At 51.2% G+C, this 24,851-nt stretch overlaps 1 protein-coding gene across 1 annotated transcript in view; it reads right to left on the bottom strand.

Moving 5' to 3' along the window:
• Positions 1-24,851, bottom strand: part of DNAJC2 (DnaJ heat shock protein family (Hsp40) member C2) — a 112,696-nt gene that overhangs the window by 34,888 nt on the left and 52,957 nt on the right. The window contains exon 10 of the mRNA XM_075345187.1: positions 14,709-14,858. Within this exon, the coding sequence (XP_075201302.1) occupies positions 14,709-14,858 (150 nt within the window). The remainder of the gene's footprint in view (positions 1-14,708; positions 14,859-24,851) is intronic.

Below are 24,851 nucleotides of genomic sequence, written 5' to 3'. Positions count from 1 at the left end.
GCGCAGCGCTTCGGCTACTGCCGAAGCGCTGCGCAAAAAGAAGTGACATGTCACTTCTTTCCTGCGCTTTGCCGGCAGTTCCTGCTCTGTCTATGGCAGGAGCTGCAGGCAGAGCGCATGGAATCGGCGCTCACTACGGACATTTCTGCAGCGATCTAAAGCGCACATGTGCTCTTCAGATCGCTGCAGAAATTTCTGCAGGGCTTGTACGCAACGTGCGCACATAGCCTAAATCTGCCCTCCAAACATTGAGCCACAACATACGGTGAATAGGCACACAATTGCTTGTAACTTGAGCAGAGCATTCCTCAACATCCAAGGGTGCGGTACATAAACACTTAGCTGCCTGAGTGATTTGGTCTGCAATTCTACCTCTTGATAACTAGCTAAAAGACCTATGATGCAGGTGCATTCCCTAAGATGACAAAACCTTAGCAACCCAAGTGGCAGAGCAGGTCGGACAAAAGGGCAGAATCTGCCGCTACAAAGGCAGACTTAGCCACCGACTCAATACGCCTGTCTGGCGGATTCTTCAATGCAACCACCTCACCAAGAGGTGGAATACAGTAATGTCAACCACTGTTGGAGTGGACCAAGATGCCATGAGCTCCACTTGCAAAAAGGTACAACACCTCTATACGACTGTTTCTGAAAACGTTTGTCCAGGTGATTCCGTGCGCTCTGTAATACCTCAATAAAATACTCATGGTCTTCAAAGGATTTCAGCACCCGCTTGTCTATCCTAAAGAAACCTATTTTCCTAGGTAAAAGGGGGTCTGCTGGTTTGACTGCTATGGAAGAAACAAAAACTGTTATTAACTCTCAACCATATTTTTCAATCTACCGCCCTGATAAGGGTATATCACCAATTCCGTACTAGGGCAAGAGTTAAAGCGCTCTGGAGAATGTAGTTCCTGCGGAGATGAAAAGGACACAGGGTGCCTTTCCACTCCAGCAACGAAGACTAGAGCGTATAGAACACAGCTGAGGCCTGCAATATTAATGAGCAGTCACGGGGATGGAGGGGGGAGGCAGACTTGCTACCACAGTCAGCCAGACCTCCTAGGGAGGCTGAAGTCACAGGAAGTTGTTCCACCGCAGTAACCCGGGTCCTACACACCCTAGTTAGTTCTGCAACAACTTGAGTAAGATCTCGAGACCAGAGAGGAGATGACATACTTTCAAAACTTATTGGGATCCCAAGGTGGGAGGAGTACAGGCACCACGATCGGGAATAGACTGGCCAGAAGGAAACTTATTACCACATACAGCACATGCATAATAAGCGACCATCGCAGGTTGGGCTGGGGGAGTGCACGGTCCTCTCTTGACTCAGACATCGTAGATGAGCCACGCTGATTGGTCGAAAGAGACAAGGGAACTGGTGGCTGGGAGCCACTCCCCCGCCTGGCAACACGACTGCACCCACCAACCTGGAGGGGAGCGAAGTGTCAAACGCCGCAGCCCAAGCTTCAGCTCTTGACTCCCCCTCACAAAACCCCTTTCCCTTCACGAGTGCCAGTGCCGCGACCTGGCCACAAGGCACCCAGACACAGTGTCCTCCTACCCTAAGAGCTGACACACCTCAGGAATGTAAAAGAGGAGAGAGAGAAAGGGGCATGATAGAGAGTGGTACAGGAGAGGGTAATTATCTCTTGTCCTGAAGACAGCATTGTATTCTGTTCCGTGCACCCGCACGCTATGTGGGGTATGGACCACCGACCCAGACCTGAACAGCAAGGTACCCTGTTCCAGCCAATCCGACATAAGAGGATACAGAATGAAAGACACAGACTACTCTCTGCCACAATGTGAGTGAAACAGAGTGCGCAATTACACCCGGTTATCCAGAAGACACCAAAAAAGATTAAAGAAAAAGAAGGGAATTTTGTTTACTTACCGTAAATTCCTTTTCTTCTAGCTCCTATTGGGAGACCCAGACAATTGGGTGTATAGCTTCTGCCTCCGGAGGCCACACAAAGTATTACACTTTAAAAAGTGTAACCCCTCCCCTCTGCCTATACACCCTCCCGTGCATCACGGGCCCATCAGTTTTGGTGCCAAAGCAGGAAGGAGGAAACTTATAAATTGGTCTAAGGTAAACTCAATCCGAAGGATGTTCGGAGAACTGAAACCATGAACCAAAGAACAATTCAACATGAACAACATGTGTACACAAAAGAACAACAGCCCGAAGGGAACAGGGGCGGGTGCTGGGTCTCCCAATAGGAGCTAGAAGAAAAGGAATTTACGGTAAGTAAACAAAATTCCCTTCTTCTTTGTCGCTCCATTGGGAGACCCAGACAATTGGGACGTCCAAAAGCAGTCCCTGGGTGGGTAAAAGAATACCTCGATAAAAAGAGCCGTAAAACGGCCCCCTCTTACAGGTGGGCAACCGCCGCCTGAAGGACTCGCCTACCTAGGCTGGCATCTGCCGAAGCATAGGCATGCACCTGATAGTGTTTCGTGAAAGTGTGCAGACTCGACCAGGTAGCCGCCTGACACACCTGCTGAGCCGTAGCCTGGTGCCGCAATGCCCAGGACGCACCTACGGCTCTGGTAGAATGGGTTTTCAGCCCTGAAGGAATCGGAAGCCCAGACGAACGGTAGGCTTCAAGAATCGGTTCCTTGATCCACCGAGCCAAGGTTGACTTGGAAGCCTGCGACCCCTTACGCTGGCCAGCGACAAGGACAAAGAGCGCATCAGAACGGCGCAGGGGCGCCGTGCGAGAAATGTAGAGCCTGAGTGCTCTCACGAGATCTAGCAAGTGCAAATCCTTTTCACATTGGTGAACTGGATGAGGGCAAAAAGAAGGTAAGGAGATATCCTGATTGAGATGAAAAGGGGATACCACCTTAGGGAGAAATTCCGGGACCGGACGTAGAACCACCTTATCCTGGTGAAACACCAGGAAGGGGGCTTTGCATGACAGCGCTGCTAGCTCAGACACTCTCCGAAGTGATGTGACTGCCACTAGGAAGACCACCTTCTGCGAAAGGCGTGATAGAGAGACATCCCGCATCGGCTCGAAAGGTGGTTTCTGAAGAGCCGTTAGCACCCTGTTAAGATCCCAGGGTTCTAGCGGACGCTTGTAAGGTGGGACTATGTGGCAAACCCCCTGCAGGAACGTGCGGACCTGCGGAAGCCTGGCTAGACGCTTTTGAAAAAACACGGAAAGCGCCGATACTTGTCCCTTGAGAGAGCCGAGAGACAAACCCTTGTCCATTCCGGATTGAAGGAAAGACAGAAAAGTGGGCAAGGCAAACGGCCAGGGAGTAAAACCCTGATCAGAGCACCAGGATAAGAAGATCCTCCACGTCCTGTGGTAGATCTTGGCGGACGTTGGTTTCCTGGCCTGTCTCATAGTGGCAATGACCTCTTGAGATAACCCTGAGGACGCTAGGAGCCAGGACTCAATGGCCACACAGTCAGGTTGAGGGCCGCAGAATTCAGATGGAAAAATGGCCCTTGAGACAGCAAGTCTGGTCGGTCTGGGAGTGCCCATGGCTGACCCACCGTGAGATGCCACAGATCCGGGTACCACGACCTCCTCGGCCAGTCTGGGGCGATGAGGATGGCGCGGCGGCAGTCGGACCTGATCTTGCGTAACACTCTGGGCAGCAGTGCCAGAGGAGGAAATACATAAGGCAGTCGAAACTGCGACCAATCCTGAACTAATGCGTCTGCCGCCAGAGCTCTGTGATCTTGAGACCGTGCCATGAATGCCGGGACTTTGTTGTTGTGCCGAGACGCCATTAGGTCGACGTCCGGCGTTCCCCAGCGGCAACAGATCTGAAACACGTCCGGGTGAAGAGACCATTCCCCTGTGTCCATGACCTGGCGACTGAGAAAGTCTGCTTCCCAGTTTTCTACGCCCGGGATGTGAACTGCGGAGATGGTGGAGGCTGTGGCTTCCGCCCACAGCAGAATCCGCCGAACTTCTTGGAAGGCTTGACGACTGCGTGTGCCGCCTTGGTGGTTGATGTATGCAACCGCCGTGGCGTTGTCCGACTGAATTCGGATCTGCCTGCCCTCCAGCCACCGCTGGAACGCATTTAGGGCTAGATACACTGCCCTTATCTCCAGAACATTGATCTGAAGGGAGGACTCTGTCGGAGTTCAGGTTCCCTGAGCCCTGTGGTGGAGGAAGACCGCTCCCCACCCTGACAGACTCGCGTCCGTCGTGACCACAGCCCAGGATGGGGGCAGGAAGGATTTTCCCTTCGACAAAGAAGTGGGAAGAAGCCACCACTGAAGAGAGGTTTTGGCTGCCCGAGAAAGGGAGACGTTCCTGTCGAGGGACGTCGACCTCCTGTCCCATTTGCGGAGAATGTCCCATTGAAGTGGACGCAGATGAAACTGCGCAAAAGGGAACTGCCTCCATTGCTGCCACCATCTTCCCTAGGAAGTGCATGAGGCGCCTCAAGGGGTGTGACTGGGTTCGAAGGAGAGATTGCACCCCTGTCTGTAGTGAACGCCGTTTGTCCAGCGGTAGCTTCACTATCGCTGAGAGAGTATGAAACTCCATCCCGAGGTAAGTTAGCGATTGGGTCGGTGTCAATTTTGACTTTGGGAAATTGATGATCCACCCGAACCTCTGGAGAGTCTCCAGAGCAGTGGTCAGGCTGTGTTGGCATGCCACCCGGGAGGGTGCCTTGACTAGAAGATCGTCTAAGTAAGGGATCACCGAGTGTCCCTGAGAGTGTAGGACCGCCACCACTGTTGCCATGACCTTGGTGAAGACCCGTGGGGCTGTCGCCAGGCCGAAAGGCAGTGCCACGAACTGAAGGTGTTCGTCTCCGATGGCGAAACGCAGGAAGCGTTGATGCTCTGGTGCAATCGGCACGTGGAGATAAGCATCCCTGATGTCGATTGATGCTAGGAAGTCTCCTTGGGACATCGAGGCGATGACAGAGCGGAGAGATTCCATCCGGAACCGTCTGGTTTTCACGTGTCTGTTGAGAAGTTTGAGGTCCAGAACGGGACGGAATGATCCGTCCTTTTTTGGCACCACGAACAAGTTGGAGTAAAAACCGCGACCACATTCTTGAAGGGGAACGGGGATCACCACTCCTTCTGCCTTCAGAGTGTCCACCACCTGAAAAAGTGCATCGGCTCGCTCGGGGGGGCGGAGATGTTCTGCAGAAACGAGTCGGAGGACGAGAGCTGAGCTCTATCCTGTAACCGTGAGACAGAATGTCTCTCACCCATCGGTCTTGGACATGTGGCCACCAGGCGTCGCAAAAGCGGGAGAGCCTGCCACCGACCGAGGATGCGGTTTGGGGAGGCCGAAAGTCATGAGGAGGCCGCCTTGGGGGCGGTTCCTCCGGCGGTCTTTTTAGGACGTGACTTAGACCGCCATGCATCAGAGTTCCTCTGGCCCTTCTGTGGCCTGTTGGACGTGGAGAAATGGGACCTGGCTGAGGGCCGAAAGGACCGAAACCTCGGTTGTATCTTTCGTTGCTGAGGTCTGTTTGGTTTGGACTGGGGTAAGGACGAGTCCTTTCCCTTGGATTGTTTAATAATTTCGTCCAATTGCTCGCCAAACAAACGGTCGCCAGAAAATGGCAAACCGGTTAAGAACTTCTTGGAAGCAGAGTCTGCCTTCCATTCGCGTAGCCACATGGCCCTGCGGACTGCCACCGAATTGGCGGATGCTACCGCTGTACGGCTCGCAGAGTCCAGGACGGCGTTCATGGCGTAGGACGAAAAAAGCCGACGCCTGAGAAGTCAAAGACACAACCTGCAGAGTAGAGGCACGTGTGACTGCATTAATCTCAGACAGACAAGCTGAGATAGCTTGGAGTGCCCACACGGCTGCGAATGCCGGAGCAAAAGACGCGCCTATGGCTTCATAGATGGATTTCATCAGGAGCTCTATTTGCCTGTCAGTGGCATCCTTGAGCGATGAACCATCTGCCACTGCTACTATGGATCTAGCCGCCAGTCTAGAGACTGGAGGATCCACCTTGGGACACTGAGCCCAACCCTTAACTACGTCAGGGGGGAAGGGGTAACGTGTGTCATTAAGGCGCTTAGTAAAGCGCTTGTCCGGAAATGCTCGGTGCTTCTGGACCGCATCTCTGAAGTTGGAGTGATCGAAAAACGCACTCCGTGTACGTTTGGGAAACCTAAACTGGTGTTTCTCCTGCTGTGAAGCCGACTCCTCTATCGGTGGAGTTGGAGGAGAAAGTTCTAGCACCTGGTTGATGGACGCTATAAGGTCATTTACTATTGCGTCTCCTTCAGGTGTCTCAAGATTGAGAGCAACGTCAGGATCAGAGCCCTGATCTGCGACCTCCGCTTCATCCTCCAGAGAGTCCTCATGCTGAGACCCTGAGCAGTGTGATGAAGTCGAGGGAAGTTCCCAGTGAGCCCGCTTAGCCGGTCTGGGACTGTGGTCCGTGTCGGAGTCTTTACTGTGGGACCTAGGAGTCACCCCAGGGGCACTTTGCTGCGCCGACCGAGGGAGGCCTAGGGGCAATGATTCAACAGTGCCCAGGGCCTGTGTTACCGGTCTGGACTGCAAAGCTTCTAGTATCTTAGCAGACCATCTGTCCATAGACTGAGCCATGGATTGTGAAAGCGACTCAGAGTTTCTCAGCCAACACTGCAAACTCTGTCCCTGCCACCTGGATAGTGGAAGCCGGTGGTTCTACCTGAGCCGAGGGTCCCACCAGTGCCTGAGGCTCCGGCTGAGTGGGTGCCACAGGGGCCGAGCATTGCACACAATGAGGGTAGGTGGAACCTGCAGGTAACATAGCCGCACAAGAGGTACAGGTTGCAAAATAAGCCTGTGCCTTGGCACCCTTGCTTTTTGCGGACGACATGCTGTTGTCTCCTCTTAGAGCAATCAGTGAGGGTATATAGCCAAAAGCAAATAATGCGGCCGAACAGAGCAAATGTATACAATATATAGATATATATATATACACACTTCGGCACCCAGGGGGTCCAGCACCTGGTAACCGGTGCGGCTTACCGACCGCCCAAAGCGGTTGTGTGTCCACCAGATTCCCTGCCTGGGCCTCCCAGAGCTGTGGAGCTCGTTCTGAAGTTCTCCACCGGCAGAAGTGATTATAACAATGGCTGCCAGCGTTCTCAGAGGAGGAGGGAGCTGTGGGCGTGACTCATAAAGTGCGGGAATCTGGTGCCCCACAGTGCTCAGTGAGGGGGGAGGAGGATACCCAAGTATGCTCCAGCCCTCACCGCTGACGTCCAGTCTAGCGTCCCGCCCTTACCCCTGACTGGCAGGCCTGGGGGCGGGAGTATATGGTACTAGGCCGCAGAAGCCGGGGACTAAATTTAGTAATGCGGCCGGCAAACAGGCGCGGTCGGCGCGGTAGTCCCGGCGACACAAAAAACACAGGCGCTCTATGCGCCGTCCCCAAGGGGACACAGAGTACCTCTGAGAAGCAGGATACCTGATGATACCCGTTCTCCTGTCCGTCAGATTCCCCCAGGGGCTGCGGAGGGAGCCCGGTGCCAGTGCATGGTGACCGGTTAGGATCCCACTTCTCCCAGAGCCCCTAAGGGATGGGGAAGGAAAACGGCATGTGGCTCCAGCCTTTGTACCCGCAATGGGTACCTCAACCTTAACAGCACCGCCGACCATAGTGGGGTGAGAAGGGAGCATGCCGGGGGCCCTGTGGGGGCCCTCTTTTCTTCCATCCGATAAAGTCAGCAGCTGCTGCTGACTAAAATGTGGAGCTTGCGTGCCTCCTTCAACACAAAGCAAAAAACTGATGGGCCCGTGATGCACGGGAGGGTGTATAGGCAGAGGGGAGGGGTTACACTTTTTAAAGTGTAATACTTTGTGTGGCCTCCGGAGGCAGAAGCTATACACCCAATTGTCTGGGTCTCCCAATGGAGCGACAAAGAAAAAAGGTTTAACATTTCAGACTGTTCTGGAACAGACTCTCCTCTAATTGACACAGAGAAAAAACTGAGGAGGTTGGCTACCAGCAGACAAAGTAGTCTGATGGGGATGAGCCAATTACTTATGCTATGAAATATCAGCGTCAGCATACTATTTCATGGTCCGTGTCCCCAATGAAGAGACGGAGAAATGCATTTATGTCACTTTTAATCTCAATCCCATGTTTGTGATCCTCTCAGTCTGTATCACAGTTACATTTTTAGAACATCCACCTATCAACAATGCAAGACTCCATCCACAGACTATTTTGATGTGCTGAATACAGTGGATGCAACTAGTGAAGCGATGGACTGTTACTTCTGTGGACATTTTTCCTGCTGCTTTGTAGTAATGATAATATATTGAGGCCACATAAATATTCACTCTGTGACAGCACCCAGGAATCATGGCTCTTTTCCTGTTTGGTCTGGACTCTGTTCTTCCCATTGGTGTGTGGGTCAGCCGTTGGAGGAGCACTCCTTTCTTACTAGTACAGAATTGTGCCGGGTCAGGCAGGTGGGATTAGTAGTACCATGAATGTTTATGGTTAAATGCGGCTATAAAGAAGGGAATTTTGTTTACTTACCGTAAATTCCTTTTCTTCTAGCTCCTATTGGGAGACCCAGACAATTGGGTGTATAGCTACTGCCTCCGGAGGCCACACAAAGTATTACACTTTAAAAAGTGTAACCCCTCCCCTCTGCCAATACACCCTCCCGTGCATCACGGGCCCATCAGTTTTGGTGCCAAAGCAGGAAGGAGGAAACTTATAAATTGGTCTAAGGTAAATTCAATCCGAAGGATGTTTGGAGAACTGAAACCATGAACCAAAAGAACAATTCAACATGAACAACATGCGTACACAAAAGAACAAACAGCCGGAAGGGAACAGGGGCGGGTGCTGGGTCTCCCAATAGGAGCTAGAAGAAAAGGAATTTACGGTAAGTAAACAAAATTCCCTTCTTCTTTGTCGCTCCATTGGGAGACCCAGACAATTGGGACGTCCAAAAGCAGTCCCTGGGTGGGTAAAAGAATACCTCGATAAAAAGAGCCGAAACGACGGCCCCCTCTCACAGGTGGGCGACCGCCGTCTGAAGGACTCGCCTACCTAGGCTGGCATCTGCCGAAGCATAGGCATGCACCTGATAGTGTTTCGTGAAAGTGTGCAGACTCGACCAGGTAGCCGCCTGACACACCTGCTGAGCCGTAGCCTGGTGCTGCAATGCCCAGTACGCACCCACGGCTCTGGTAGAATGGGCTTTCAGCCCTGAAGGAATCGGAAGCCCAGAAGAACGGCAGGCTTCAAAAATCGGTTCCTTGATCCACCGAGCCAAGGTTGACTTGGAAGCCTGCGACCCCTTACGCTGGCCAGCGACAAGGACAAAGAGCGCATCAGAGCGGCGCATTGGCGCCGTGCGAGACACGTAGATCCGGAGTGCTCTCACTAGATCTAACAAATGCAAATCCTTTTCATATTGGTGAATTGGATGAGGGCAAAATGAAGGTAAGGAGATATCCTGATTGAGATGAAAAGTGAACACCACCTTAGGGAGAAAGTCCGGGACCGGACGCAGAACCACCTTATCCTGGTGAAATACCAGGAAAGGGCCTTTGCATGACAGCGCTGCAAGCTCTGACACTCTACGGAGTGAAGTAACCGCCACTAGAAAGGCCACCTTCTGCGAAAGACGTGATAGAGAGACATCCCGCAGCGGTTCAAAAGGTGGTTTTTTGAAGAGCCCGTAGAACCATGTTGAGATCCCAGGGTTCCAGCGGACGCTTGTAAGGTGGGACTATGTGGCAAACTCCCTGCAGGAACGTGCGGACCTGCGGAAGCCTGGCTAGACGCTTTTGAAAAAACACGGAAAGCGCCGAGACTTGACCTTTGAGAGAGCCGAGAGACAACCCTTGTCCAATCCCGATTGAAGGAAGGAAAGAAACCTGGGTAAGGCAAACGGCCAGGGGGTAAACCCCCTCTCAGAGCACCAGGCTAAGAAGATCCTCCAAGATCTGTAATAGATCTTGGCGGACGTTGGTGTCCTGGCCTGTCTCATAGTGGCAATTACATCTTGAGACAACCCTGAGGACGCTAAGAGCCAGGACTCCATGGCCACACAGTCAGGTTGAGGGCCGCAGAATTCAGATGGAAAAATGGCCCTTGAGATAGCAAGTCTGGTCGGTCTGGGAGCGCCCACGGTTGCCCCACCGTGAGATGCCACAGATCCGGGTACCACGACCGCCTCGGCCAATCTGGAGCGACGAGAATGGCGTGGCGGCAGTCGGACCTGATCTTGCGCAACACTCTGGGCAGCATTGCCAGAGGAGGGAATACATAAGGCAGTTGAAACTGCGACCAATCCTGAACTAAGGCGTCCGTCGCCAGAGCTCTGTGGTCCTGAGACCGTGCCATGAATGCCGGGACCTTGTTGTTGTGCCGAGACGCCATGAGATCGACGTCCGGCGGTCCCCAGCGGCAACAGATCTCTTGTCCGGGTGGAGAGACCATTCCCCCGCGTCCATGCCCTGGCGACTGAGGAAGTCTGCTTCCCAGTTTTCTACGCCCGGAATGTGAACCGCGGAGATGGTGGAGGCTGTAGCCGGACTGAACCGCGGAGATGGTGGAGAATCCGCCGGACTTCTTGGAAGGCTTGACGACTGCGAGTGCCGCCCTGGTGGTTGATGTACGCAACCGCCGTGGCGTTGTCCGACTGTATGCGGATCTGCCTGCCCTCGAGCCACCGATGGAACGCCTTGAGGGCTAGATACACTGCCCTTATCTCCAGAACATTGATCTGAAGGTAGGACTCTGTCGGAGTCCAGGTTCCCTGAGCCTTGTGGTGGAGAAAAACCGCTCCCCATCCTGACAGGCTCGCGTCCGTCGTGACCACAGCCCAAGATGGGGGCAGAAAGGATTTTCCTTTTTCCAGAGAAGTGGGGAGAAGCCACCACTGAAGTGAGGTCTTGGCTTCCAGAGACAGAGACGTTCATGTCCAAGGACGTCGGCCTCTTGTCCCATTTGCGGAGAATGTCCCATTGGAGAGGACGCAGATGAAATTGCGCAAATGGAACTGCCTCCATTGCTGCCACCATCTTCCCCAGGAAGTGCATGAGGCGCCTCAAGGGGTGCGACTGGGCCCGTAGAAGGGATTGCACCCCTGTCTGCAGCGACCGCTGTTTGTCCAGCGGTAGCTTGACCATCGCTGAGAGAGTATGAAACTCCATCCCGAGGTACGTCAGTGACTGGGTCGGAGACCAATTTGACTTTGGAAAATTGATGATCCACCCGAACCTCTGGAGAGTCTCCAGAGCAACGGTCAGACTGTGTTGACAAGCCACCCGTGAGGGTGCCTTGACTAGGAGATCGTCTGGGTAAGGGATCACCGAGTGGCCATGAGAGTGTAGGATCGCTACGACGGATGCCATGACCTTGGTGAAGACCCGTGGGTCTGTCGCCAGGCCGAAAGGCAGTGCCACAAACTGAAGGTGTTCGTCTTCGATGGCGAAAACGCAGGAAGCGTTGATGCTCTTGAGCGATCTGCCATGGAGATAGGCATCTTTGATGTCGATTGATGCTAGGAAGTCTCCTTGGGACATCGAAGCGATGACAGATCGGAGGAATTCCATGCGAAACCGCCTGGTTGTCACCTGTTTGTTGAGCAATTTGAGGTCCAAAACGGGACGGAATGAGCAGTCCTTTTTTGGGACCACGAACAGATTGGAGTAAAAACTGCGACCGTGTTCCTGAAGGGGAACGGGGGATCACCACTCCTTCTGTTTTCAGAGTGTCCACCGCCTGAAAAAGCGCAACGGTCCGTTCGGGGGGCGGAGATGTTCTGAAAAAAACGAGTCGGAGGACGAGAGCTGAACTCTATCCTATAACCGTGAGACAGAATGTCTCTCACCCATCGGTCTTGGAAATGTGGCCACCAGGCGTCGCAAAAGCGGGAGAGCCTGCCACCGACCGAGGATGCGGTTTGGGGCGGCCGACGACCGCATTAATCTCAGCCAGAGAAGCTGAGATAGCTTGGAGTGCCCTCACGGCTGCGAAGGCCGGAGCAAAAGATGCGCCTATGGCGTCATAGATGGATTTCATCATAAGCTTTATTTGCCTGTCAGTGGCATCCATGAGAGATGAACCATCTGCCACTAATACTACGGATCTAGCCGCCAGTCTGGAGACTGGAGGATCCACCTTGTGACACTGAGCCCAACCCTTAACTACGTCAGGGGGTGAAAGGGTAACGTGTGTCATTAAGGCGCTTAGTAAAGCGCTTGTCCGGAAAGTTCTGTGCTTCTGGACAGCCTCTCTGGAGTTAGAGTGATCGAAAAAAAACGCACTCCGTGTACATTTGGGAAACCTAAACTGGTGTTTCTCCCGCTGTGAAGCCGACTCCTCCATAGGAGAAGATGGGGAAGAGAGGTCTAGCACCTGGTTGATGGACGCTATAAGGTCATTTACTATGGCGTCCCCTTCAGGTGTATCCAGATTGAGAGCAACGTCAGGTTCAGAGCCCTGAGCTGCGACCTCCGCTTCATTCTCCCGAGAGTCCTCAAGCTGAGACCCCGAACAGCGTGATGAAGTCGTGGAAGGTTCCCAGCGAGCCCGGTTAGCCTGTCTGAGGCCGCGGTCCGTGTCGGAGTTCTCACCGTGGGATCTGGGTGTTACCCCAGGAGCCCCTTGTTGTACCGACCCAGAGGGGCCTGGGAGCGATGAACTCACAGCGTTCTGGCCCTGTGTTACCGGTCTGGACTGCAAAGCTTCCAGTATCTTAGCAGCCCCTCTGTTCATAGACTGGGCCATGGAATGTGAAAGCGACTCAGAGAGTTGCTCAGTCAAACGTGCAAACTCTGTCCCTGCCATCTGTGCAGTGGAAACCAGTGGTACCACCTGAGCCGAGGGTCCCACCAGTGCCGGAGGCTCCGGCTGAGTGAGTGCCCCAGGGGCCATGCATTTGCAATGATAGGTGGAACCTGCCGGCAATATAGCCGCACAAGAGGTACAGGTTGCAAAGAAAGCCTGTGCCCTGGCACCCTTACTGTTTGCGGACGACCTGCTGTTGTCACCTCTTAGTAATCAGCGAGGGTATAAAGGCAAAAGCAAATAGTGCTGCCGAACAGTGAAATCATATACCATATGAATATTATATATATATATATATATATATATATATATATATATATATATATATATATATATATATATATATATATATATATATATATATATATATATATATATATATATATATATATATATATATATATATATATATATATATATATATATATATATACACATATATATATATATACACACTTCGGCACCCAAGGTGGCCAGCACCCGATTGGGAAACTGGTGCCCCACAGTGCACAGTGAGGGGGGAGGAGGATACCAAGTATGCTCCAGCCCTCACTGCCGACGTCCATTCGGCCGTCCCGTCGTTACCCCTGACTGGCAGGCCCGGGAACGGGAGTATATGGTACTAGGCCGCAAGAACCGGGGACTAAAGTTAAAAACGCGGCCGGCAAACAGGCGCGGTCGGCGCGGTAGTCCCGGTCTCAAACCACACAGCAACCGCTGCGGCGTTTGCAACCCAGGTGCTGCATACAGCGTCCCCAAAGGGGACACAGAGTACCTTATGGCTGCAGGGCTCTGTCCCTGATGATGTCCAGTCTCCTGTCCGTCAGAATCCCCCAGGGGCTGCGGATGGAGCCCGGTCCCAGTGCATGGCGACCGGTTAGGAACCCCCTCTCCCATTAGCTGCAGAGCACATTCTGAGATTCTCCACCGGCAGAATCATACTGAGAGCCATATAACAATGGCTGCCGGCATTCCGAGGGGAGGAGGGAGCCGAGGGCGGAACCACAAAAGTGCGGGAATCTGCGCCCCATAGTAAACAGTGAGGGGGGAAGAGGACAGCGAAGTGTGCTCCAGCCCTCACCGTCGGCATCATACCGACCGTCCCGCCCTTCCCCCTGACTGGCAGGCCCAGGGGCGGGAGTGTAATATACTAGGCCGCAAAAGCCGGGGACTAAAGTAAAAACCGCGGCCGGCAAACAGGCACGGTCGGCGCGGTAGTCCCGGTCAAAAAAAACCACACCGCAGTCGCTGCAGCGTCTGAGGCCAAGGTGCTTCATGCACCGTCCCAAAGGGGACACAGAGTACCTGTAGATGCAGGGCCATGTCCCTGACGATACTCAGTCTCCTGTCCGGCAGATTCCCCCTGGGGCTGCGGAGGGAGCCCGGTCCCAGTGGCTGGATGACCGGTTAGGATCCCACTTCACCCAGAGCCCCTAAGGGATGGGGAAGGAAAACGGCATGTGGCTCCTGCCTGTGTACCCGCAATGTGTACCTCAACCTTAACAGCACCGCCGACTCAGTGGGGTGAGAAGGGAGCATGCCGGGGGCCCTGTTAGGGGCCCTCTTTTCTTCCATCCGATATAATCAGCAGCTGCTGCTGACTAAAATGTGGAGCATTGTGTGAATGTCAGCCTCCTTCAACACAAAGCATAAAACTGATGGGCCCGTGATGCACGGGAGGGTGTATAGGCAGAAGGGAGGGGTTACACTTTTTAAAGTGTAATACTTTGTGTGGCCTCCGGAGGCAGTAGCTATACACCCAATTGTCTGGGTCTCCCAATGGAGCGACAAAGAAAATCAGATCCATATTCACTGAATTTAAGATTTAGCACACCTTATTCCACCTTATTCCACTGGGCTTTTGGTTCAAGACTCAGACATGAAATATCAGACTTGATTACTCCTCATCCCCAGTGGTTTACACCAACCTTGCATGTGGTGCGTAGCCGCTGACGTTCCTTCTTTATCGCTTTCTTCTGTATCTCTTTTTCTTTTTTCAGGACAAGCGCTTGCTGGCGAGCCTCTTCATCTTCCTTCTCCTTTGCTAACCGAGCAGCTTCCAATTCTGCCTGCCTTACCTGTAAGAAATAGACATGTTTTCTGCATGGTCTCCAACCAACACAGCTCAGCCTAATTTAATATGACATCATATATTTAGCTATATACAGTGCCAACAAGTAGTATTCAACCCCCTGCAGATTTAGCAGGTTTGATAAGATGCAAATAAGTTAGAGCCTGCAAACTTCAAACAAGAGCAGGATTTATTAACAGATGCATAAATCTTACAAACCAACAAGTTATGTTGCTCAGTTGAATTTTAATACATTTTCAACATAAAAGTGTGGGTCAATTATTATTCAACCCCTAGGTTTAATATTTTGTGGAATAACCCTTGTTTGCAATTACAGCTAATAATCATCTTTTATAAGACCTGATCAGGGCGGCACAGGTCTCTGGAGTTTTCTTGGCCCACTCCTCCATGCAGATCTTCTCCAAGTTATCTAGGTTCTTTGGGTGTCTCATGTGGACTTTAATCTTGAGCTCCTTACACAAGTTTTCAATTGGGGTAAGGTCAGGAGACTGACTAGGCCACTGCAACACCTTGATTTTTTTCCCTCTTGAACCAGGCCTTGGTTTTCTTGGCTGTGTGCTTTGGGTCGTTGTCTTGTTGGAAGATGAAATGACGACCCATCTTAAGATCCTTGATGGAGGAGCGGAGGTTCTTGGCCAAAATCTCCAGGTCGGCCGTGCTATCCATCTTCCCATGGATGCGGACCAGATGGCCAGGCCCCTTGGCTGAGAAACAGCCCCACAGCATGATGCTGCCACCACCATGCTTGACTGTAGGGATGGTATTCTTGGGGTCGTATGCAGTGCCATCCAGTCTCCAAACATCACGTGTGTGGTTGGCACCAAAGATCTCGATCTTTGTCTCATCAGACCAGAGAACCTTGAACCAGTCTGTCTCAGAGTCCTCCAAGTGATCATGAGCAAACTGTAGCCGAGCCTTGACATGACGCTTTGAAAGTAAAAGGTACCTTACGGGCTCGTCTGGAACGGAGACCATTGCGGTGGAGTATGTTACTTATGGTATTGACTGAAACCAATGTCCCCACTGCCATGAGATCTTCCCGGAGCTCCTTCCTTGTTGTCCTTGGGTTAGCCTTGACTCTTCGGACAAGCCTGGCCTCGGCACGGGTGGAAACTTTCAAAGGCTGTCCAGGCCGTGGAAGGCTAACAGTAGTTCCATAAGCCTTCCACTTCCGGATGATGCTCTCAACAGTGGAGACAGGTAGGCCCAACTCCTTGGAAAGTGTTTTGTACCCCTTGCCAGCCTTGTGACCCTCCAGGATCTTGTCTCTGATGGCCTTGGAATGCTCCTTTGTCATTCCCATGTTGACCAAGTATGAGTGCTGTTCACAAGTTTGGGGAGAGTCTTAATTAGTCAGAAAAGGCTGGAAAAAGAGATAATTAATCCAAACATGTGAAGCTCATTGTTCTTTGTGCCTGAAATACTTCTTAATACTTTAGGGGAACCAAAACAGAATTCTTGTGGTTTGAGGGGTTGAATAATAAATGACCGTCTGAATAAACTTTTCACAATTTAAAAAAAAAAAATAAAAAAAGAAATAACATTCTTTTTTGCTGCAGTGCATTTCACACTTCCAGGCTGATCTACAGTCCAAATGTCACAATGCCAAGTTAATTCCGAATGTGTAAACCTGCTAAATCTGCAGGGGGTTGAATACTACTTGTAGGCACTGTATGTAGCTGCAATTTAACAATAAGTGGTGGATCCTCAGTTAATCCTTAACAGAGATAACTCTTAAAAATGAATGGATTTTTAAAGGAGTATCTCAATTATTTTTTAATGGGTTAATTGCTTCCTTTTATACATCAATTCCCTATACAACGTCTAAACAGGGTAGCTCACTAGGGACATCTAATGGTATATCTAAAACCAGCCAGTTCATGCTACCATCGCATTTTTTATAATTAGAAGAACTCTCAGACATCATGCAAGGGAATTTTTCACAGCAATGAACATCACCCCTTGTCACTAAAAGAACTCACAATTTAAATTCCTATCTAGTATATGGACAGGAGCACCAAAGGAAAATCAGTGCCAATGAGCTACTGTGTTAACCCCCTCCTTACATGGCCGTTAATCTGTGAGAACAGTATTTACAGCTTGCGGTCCAAAAGGGCAGCCCTTCTAACAGCCCGTCGGCACCCCCACAATATGCTGATGGGTTGCCATAAAAGTTAGGGGTCTGCTCAAGACCCCTGTACTTGTCATGACCGTACTCCTATGAAAGCCAGCCGTGACTGGGGTACATATTAGACAAGGATTTTTTGCTACACAGTAGTACTGTGATATTGGTATATTCTAGTCCCCTTAGGGCAGGGTTCCCCAACTCCAGTCCTCAAGGCCCACCAACAGTGCATGTTTTCAGGATCTCCTTAGCATTGCACTGCTGTTGGAACCAGCACCTGGGCAGGTAATTACATTATCACCTGTGCAATACTAAGGAAATCCCAAAAACCTGCACTGTTGGTGGGCCTTGAGGACTGGAGTTGGGGAACACTGCCTTAGGGGACTTAAACATGTGATTGTCTCATTGTTTGTACTACGGTAGAAGCAATCAGATGATTGCAGCTTCAAGTACCCTAAATTGTTTAGAAAATAAAGCAAAAATAAGTATTGTTTTTAAAAATAGTATACAAAAATAATAAATTAACCCTTTCACGACCGGCCGATTTTTCGCTTTCCGTTTTTTTTTTTCGCCATTCTTTTTCTGAGAGACGTAACTTTTTTATTTTTCAGTCAATATGGTCATGTGAGGGCTCATTTTTTGCGGAACGAGCTGTACTTTTAAATGAAACCATCAGTTTTACCATATTGTGTACTAGAAAATGGCAAAAAAAATTCCAAATGCTGAAAAATTGCAAAAAAAGTGCGATAGCACTATGGTTTTTGAGATATTTTATTCACTGTGTTCACTATATGGTAAAACTGATGTGTGGGTGTGATGCCTCAGGTCAGTGCGAGTTCGTAGACACCAAACATGTATAGGTTTACTTTTATATAAGGGGTTAGAAAAAAATCGGAAGTTTGTCCGAAAAAAGTGGCGCACGTTTTATACCATATTCCGTGACCCGTAGCGTTCTCATTTTTCGGGATCTTAGGCTCAATGACGGCTTATTTTTTGCGTCTCGAGCTGACGTTTTTAACGGTACCATTTTTGCGCAGATGCTACGTTTTGATCGCCTCTTATTGCATTTTGCGCAAAGGTTGTGGCGACAAAAAAACGTCGTTTTGGCGTTTGGAATTTTTTTGCCGCTACGCCGTTTACTGATCAGATTAATTGATTTTATATTTTGATAGATCAGGCGTTTCTGAACGCGGAGATACCAAATGTGTGTATATTTTTTATTTTTTTAACCCTTTAATTTTCAATGGGGCGAATGGGGGGTGATTTGAACTTTTAGGTTTTTTTGTTTTTTTTTAATTTTTTAAAACTTATTTTTTTACTTTTTTTTTTTATTTTACTAGTCCCCCTAGGGGGCTATTGCGATCAGCATTCCGATCGCTCTGCAGTATCTGCTGATCACAGCTGGAAGGCTGTAAACAGCAGATACGCTGTCTTTCTCTTTTGCTGTGCCCCGGGCACAGCGAAAGTGAAACCAATTCATGTGTAGTACAGGAGTCATCACATGACCCTGTACTACCATGACAACTATCGGGAGTCACGTGATCGCGTCACGTGACTTCCGGTTTCGGCGGTAAGTAAAACTTTACCGCGATTGCGCTTATAATGGCGCTGTCATGTATTGACAGCCCCATATAAGGGGTTAATCGGCACGAGCAGATAACGATTCTGCTCGTGCCTAGCAGGCACACATCTCAGCTGTGAAAATCAGCTGAGATGTGTGCCGATCGCGGCATGCTGCCGCCGGAGGACCGCGGGCAGTAAGATTATGTCATTTAGGACGTAATTTTACGGCCCGCGGTCGTTAAGGGGTTAAGCAATAAAATAAAAAAAAAAAAAAATCACATGGTATTTGCAGTGAAATTGTTTGTTTTTTTTGCCCATCAACTTCTGAATTGTTTTTCAGTACGTAATAAATATATAACTAATATACATGTTTGGCATCACCATAATCGTACTGAGCTGAGGATTCATATTGCCAGGTCAATTTTACCAAATAATAAAACCCAAAAAAAACTATGGCGGAATTGCTTTTTTTTCCCCGCAATTTCACATTTGCATTGTTTCCCCGCGTTCCAGTACATCTGATTATTACAACAAAAAAAAAGTCTTCATGCAACTATTTCAAAGTAAAAATAATAAAACTTTATGGCTTTTGCAAGAAGTGGAGGAGAAAAAACAAAAAGAAGGGAATTTTGTTTACTTACCGTAAATTCCTTTTCTTCTAGCTCCAATTGGGAGACCCAGACAATTGGGTGTATAGCTATTGCCTCTGGAGGCCACACAAAGTATTACACTTAAAAGTGTAAGGCCCCTCCCCTTCTGGCTATACACCCCCAGTGGGATCACTGGCTCACCAGTTTTAGTGCCAAAGCAAGAAGGAGGAAAGCCAATAACTGGTTTAAAGACCAATTCAATCCGAGGAAACATCGGAGAACTGAACCATACCACATGAACAACATGTGTACCCGAAAAAACCGAAAAACCCCGAGAAAACAGGGCGGGTGCTGGGTCTCCCAATTGGAGCTAGAAGAAAAGGAATTTACGGTAAGTAAACAAAATTCCCTTCTTCTTTGTCGCTCCATTGGGAGACCCAGACAATTGGGATGTCCAAAAGCAATCCCTGGGTGGGTAAAAGAATACCTCATGATAGGGCCGTCAAACGGCCCTCTCCTACAGGTGGCCAACCGCCGCCTGAATGACTTATCTACCTAGGCTGGCGTCTGCCGAAGCGTAGGTATGCATCTGATAATGCTTGGTAAAAGTAAGTAGACTCGACCAGGTGGGTGCCTGACACACCTGCTGAGCCGTAGCCTGGTGCCGTAATGCCCAGGATGCACCCACGGCTCTGGTAGAATGGGCCTTCGGCCTTGAGAGAACCAGAAGCCCAGTAGAACTGTAGGTTTCAAGAATTGGTTCCTCGAGCCCCCGAGCAAGGGTGGATCTGGAAGCTTGCGACTGTTTACGCCGACCAGCGACAAGGACAAAGAGTGCATCCGGGTGGCGCAGGAGCGCCATGCGGGAAGTAGAACCTGAGTGCTCTCACCAGAACCAACAGATGCAAATCTTTCTGAAATTGATGGACTGGACGAGGACACAAAGAAGGTGAGGTGATATCCTGATTGATATGAAAATGGGATACCACCTTAGGGAGAAATTCCGGAACCGGACGCAGAACTACCCTGTCCTGGTGAAGGACCAGGAAGGGAGTTTGTATGAGAGCGTTGCTAGCTCGGAAACTCTCCTAAGAGACGAGACCGTTACTAGAAGGCCACTTCCCGTGAAAAACGGGAAGGGAGACATCCTTCAAAGGCTCGAAAGGCGGCATCTGGAGAGCAATTAGAACCTTGTTCAGATCTCAGGGCTCTAACGGCCGCTTGTACGGAGTGCTGAGAAGACAAACTCCCCGTAGGAACGTGCGTACCTGAGGAAGTCGTCGTTTCTGAAAAAATACAGATAGCGCTGAGACTTGTCCCTAAAGGGAACTGAGCGACAACCCATTTTCCTACCTAGATTGCAGGAAGGAAGGAAACATAGACGATGCAACCGGCCAGGGAGAAACACCCTGCGCCGAGCACCGAGATAAGAACATCTTCCACGTCCTGTGGTCAATCTTGGCGGACGTTGGTATGCTAGCCTGTCTCATGGTGGCAACCACGTCCTGAGGTAATCCTGACGACACTAGGTTCCAGGACTCAATGCCACACCATCCGGTTGAGGGCCGTAGAATCCAAATGGAAGAATGGCCCTTGAGACAGCCAGTCTGATTGGTCTGGTAGTGCCCCCGGTTAGCCTACCGTGAGGCACCACAGAACCGAGTACCACAACATCCTCGGCCAATTTGTAGCGACGAGGATGGCGCGGCCGCAGTCGGTCTTGATCTAGCGCAGTACTCTGGGCAACAATGCCAGAGGTGGCACCTAAGGTAGCTGGAACTGCGACCAATGCTGAACTAAGGCGTTTGCCGCCAGAGCTCGATGATTGTGAAACCGTGCCATGAAGCTGGCACATTGTTGTTGTGCCGTGACGCCATTAGATCGACGTCCGGCCTCTGTCAGCGGCGCCAGATCTCCTGAAACCCGTCCGGGTGAGGAGACCATACTCTTTCGGCCACACCTCAGCGACTTAGGAAGTCAGCTTCCTAGTTTCCACACTTGGGATGTGAATTGTGGATATGGTGGATGCCGTGTCTTCCACCCACATCAGAACCTGCCGGACTTCCTGGAAGGCTTGCCGGTTGCGCGTTCTTCCTTGGTGGTTGATGTATGCCACCGCTGTGGAGCTGTCCGACTGAAGTCGGATATGCTTGCTTTCCAGCCGCTGTTGGAAGGATTGTAGGGCAAGATACACTGCTCTGTGTTCAAGAACATTGATCTGAAGAGTGGACTCTTGCTGAGTCCACGTACCCTGAGCGCTGTAGTGGAGAAAAACTGCTCCCCACCCTGATAGACTCGCGTCTGTCGTAACTATCGCCCAGGACGGGGATAGGAAGGACCTTCTTTTTGACCAAGAGGTGAGAAGAAGCCACCACCGTAGAGATTCCTTGGCCGCCTGAGAAGAACGACGACTCTGTTGAGGGACGTCGACTCCTCGTCCCATTGGCGGAGAATGTCCCATTGTAGTGGACGCAGTAAAACTGCGCGAAAGGAACTGCCTCCATTGCTACCATCTTACGTAGGAAGTGCATGAGGCGTGTCAATGTGTGCGACTGGTTCTTAAAGAAGAGCTTGCAGCCCGTAGTGAATGCTGTTTGTCTAGCGGCAGCTTCACTATCGCTGAGAGAGTAAGAAACTCTATGCCTAGATATGTTATCGATAGGGTCGGGGTCGGATCTGACTTTAAAAAGTTGATGATCCACCCAAAACTCTAGAGAGTCTCCAGCGCAACGTTCGGGCAGTGTTGGCATGTTTCCTAAGAGAGTGCCTTGACAAGTAGATCGTCTAAATACGGGACCACAGAGTGACCCTGAGAGTGCAGGACTGTGACTACTGCTGCCCTGACCTTGGCGAAGACCAGTTGGACTGTCGCTAGCCGGAAGGTAGAGCTACGAACAGAGGGTGTTCGTCTCCTATAACGAAGCGTAGAAACGCTAGTGCTCTGGATCAATCGGCACGTGTGGATAAGCATCCTTGATGCCTAATGATGCTAGGAAATATCCTTGGGACCTTGAGGCGATGACATGGCGGAGGGATTCCATCCGGAACCGCCTGGTGTCCACGAGCTTGCTGAGCATTTTTAGATCCAGAACGGGACGGAACGGCCCGTTGTTATAGGTACCGCAAAGAATTTGGGGTAAAAACCGTGACCTTGTTCCTGAAGAGGAACGGGGGTCATCACTCTTTCTGCCTATAGAGTGCACCCTGTTTGCAGAAGAGCAGCGGCCCGGCCGGGAGGTGGAGAAATTCTGAAGAATCGAGTTGGAGGACGAGAAGTGAGCTCTATCCTGTACCCGTGAGACAGAATGTCTCACACTCAATGGTCATTGACCTATGGCAGCTAAATATCGCCAAGGCGGGAGAGCCTGCTACCGACCGAGGCCGCAAGTCATGAGGAAGCCGCCTTGGCTCTTGCTCTGTTGGGGTTTGTTGTGTCCGGGCTGAGGAAAGGATGAATCCTTACCCCTGGACTGTTTGATGGTTACATCCAACGCTCACCAAACAGTCGGTCAGCAGAAAAAGGCAACTGGTTAGGCAACCTTTTTTGGAAGCAGAATCTGCCTTCCATTCACTTAACGAGCAGACCAGGCTCTGCTTAAAAACACGGAGTAGCGGAGGCTACCGCCGCACGGTTCGCAGAGTCCAGGACAACCTGAATCGCGTAAGAAACAAATGCAGACATTTGAGAGGTTAAGGATGCCACCTGCGGCACAGATGTACGTGTAACCGTGTCAATCTGTGTAAGACAAGCTGAAATAGCTTGGAGTGCCCCAAGGGAGAGAATGCCGGAGCCAACGGTGCGCCGACAGTCTCATAGATGGCTTTCGACCAGAGATCCATCTGTCTGTCAGTGGCATCTTTGAGTTTGCAGTTCCATCTCCCACTGCAACTATGGATCTAGCTACAAGCCTGGAGATTGGAGGATGCCGCTCGGGACATTGGGTCCAGTCCTTGACCAAGTCAGGGGACAGGGATAGCGTGTATCCTAAGCCGTTTGGAGAAGCGCATATCTGGATAAGCGTGGTGTTCCTGGACTGCCTCTCTGAAGGCAGAGTGGTCCAGAAAAATACGTGAAGCTGACTCCTCCACTGGAGGAGTTGTGAGAAATAACCCACATTCTATAGATGGACGCTATAAGATTATTTACTATGGCGTCACAATCAGGTGTATCCAGATTGAGAGCGGTCTCAGGATCAGAATCCTGAGCCGCTACTTCCGCCTCATTACACAGCGAGTCCTTCTGTTAGGACCCTGATGAAACCGAGGCCGCTCATAGCGAGCCCACTTAGGCTGTCTGGGACTGACGTCCGTGCAGAGCCGTGACTCTGGGATGCGTGTGACATTCCCGGAGCTGTTAGTTATTCACACTGAGGGGGGCCATGGATCAATGATTCAACAGTGCCCATATTGTGAGAGACATGTCCGGACTGCTAGGCTTCTAGTATCATAGCCATAGTCTCAGAAAAACTGTCAGTAAATACTGCAGACACCGTCCTCATCCCCTGGCCATTAGTGCATACAATGGGAGTCTATGTACCTGCCGGCCGTATAGCCGTACATGCTGTACCAGCTGTATAGAAAAACATGTGGTTCTGCACCTTTGTTTTACACAGAGAATATGCTGATAACTCCTCCGCATAATCCAGGAGGGTATATACAACTTGCGACCAAACAGTGCAATGTATATAGTACAAGCATATCTATAAGTGCACTTCTGCACTAGTGGGGTTAGCACCACAGGTGCTGCTTAACGCCTGTTACAGCGATTGTGTGACTATCAGAATGCCAGGGTCTTCCACACTTGTCTCTGTATCGTACAGAAACTGACACTAATGGCTGCCGGTGTCCTTGTAGAGAAGGAAGCCGTGGGCGTGCCTGAGAAAGTGCGGGAATCCGGATTCACAGTGCACACAGTGAGAGGGGTGGAGTATGCAAAACATACTCCAGCTCTCAGCTCTGCTCTATGCAGCGTCACGCCCCTACCCTGACTGTCAGGGCTGTGGGCGGTAACGAAGGGAGACTAGGCCCAGAAGCCGGGGACTCGAGTTAACAGCGCGGCCGCCGTAAAAGCGCGGGCCGCGCTGAAGTCCCCGGCGCACCACAAGTGCCAGCCGCGCCGCAGTCCCAGCGGCCGGCGCGACCGCCCTAGAAGTGGCCAGCGTCCCGCCCCTCTCCTGACTGGCAGGTCTGGGGGCGGGAACGAACTAAAGCAGGCCGCAAAAGCCGGGGACTCGAGTTATCAGCGCGGCCGCCGTAAAAGCGCGGGCCGCGCTGAAGTCCCCGGCGCACTACAAGTGCCAGCCGCGCCGCTGTTCCAGCGGCCGGCGCGCCCGAGTCCTAGACGTGGGCAGCGTCCCGCCCCTCTCCTGACTGGCAGGTCTGGGGGCGGGAACGAACGGAAGCAGGCCGCAAAAGCCGGGGACTGTAGTTATCAGCGCGGCCGCCGTAAAAGCGCAGGCCGCGCTGAAGTCCCCGGCGCACTACAAGTGCCAGCCGTGCCGCAGTCCCAGCGGCCGGCGCGGCCGAGTCCCATAAGTGTGCCTGCTTCAGCTAAGCTGAATGAGGCTATGGCACAGGCGCCGCAGCGCTGATGTCCCCCGGCGCACTACAACACCCAGCATGCTGCGGTGTGAGCGCCAAATGCACGGGGACACAGAGTACCTTGAGGAAGCAGGGCCATGTCCCTGATGTACTCCGCTCC

The sequence above is a fragment of the Anomaloglossus baeobatrachus genome, chromosome 4, assembly GCF_048569485.1.
Source record: "Anomaloglossus baeobatrachus isolate aAnoBae1 chromosome 4, aAnoBae1.hap1, whole genome shotgun sequence".
In the NCBI taxonomy this organism is placed as follows: domain Eukaryota; kingdom Metazoa; phylum Chordata; class Amphibia; order Anura; family Aromobatidae; genus Anomaloglossus; species Anomaloglossus baeobatrachus.
This window is presented reverse-complemented; position numbering and strand designations above follow the sequence as displayed.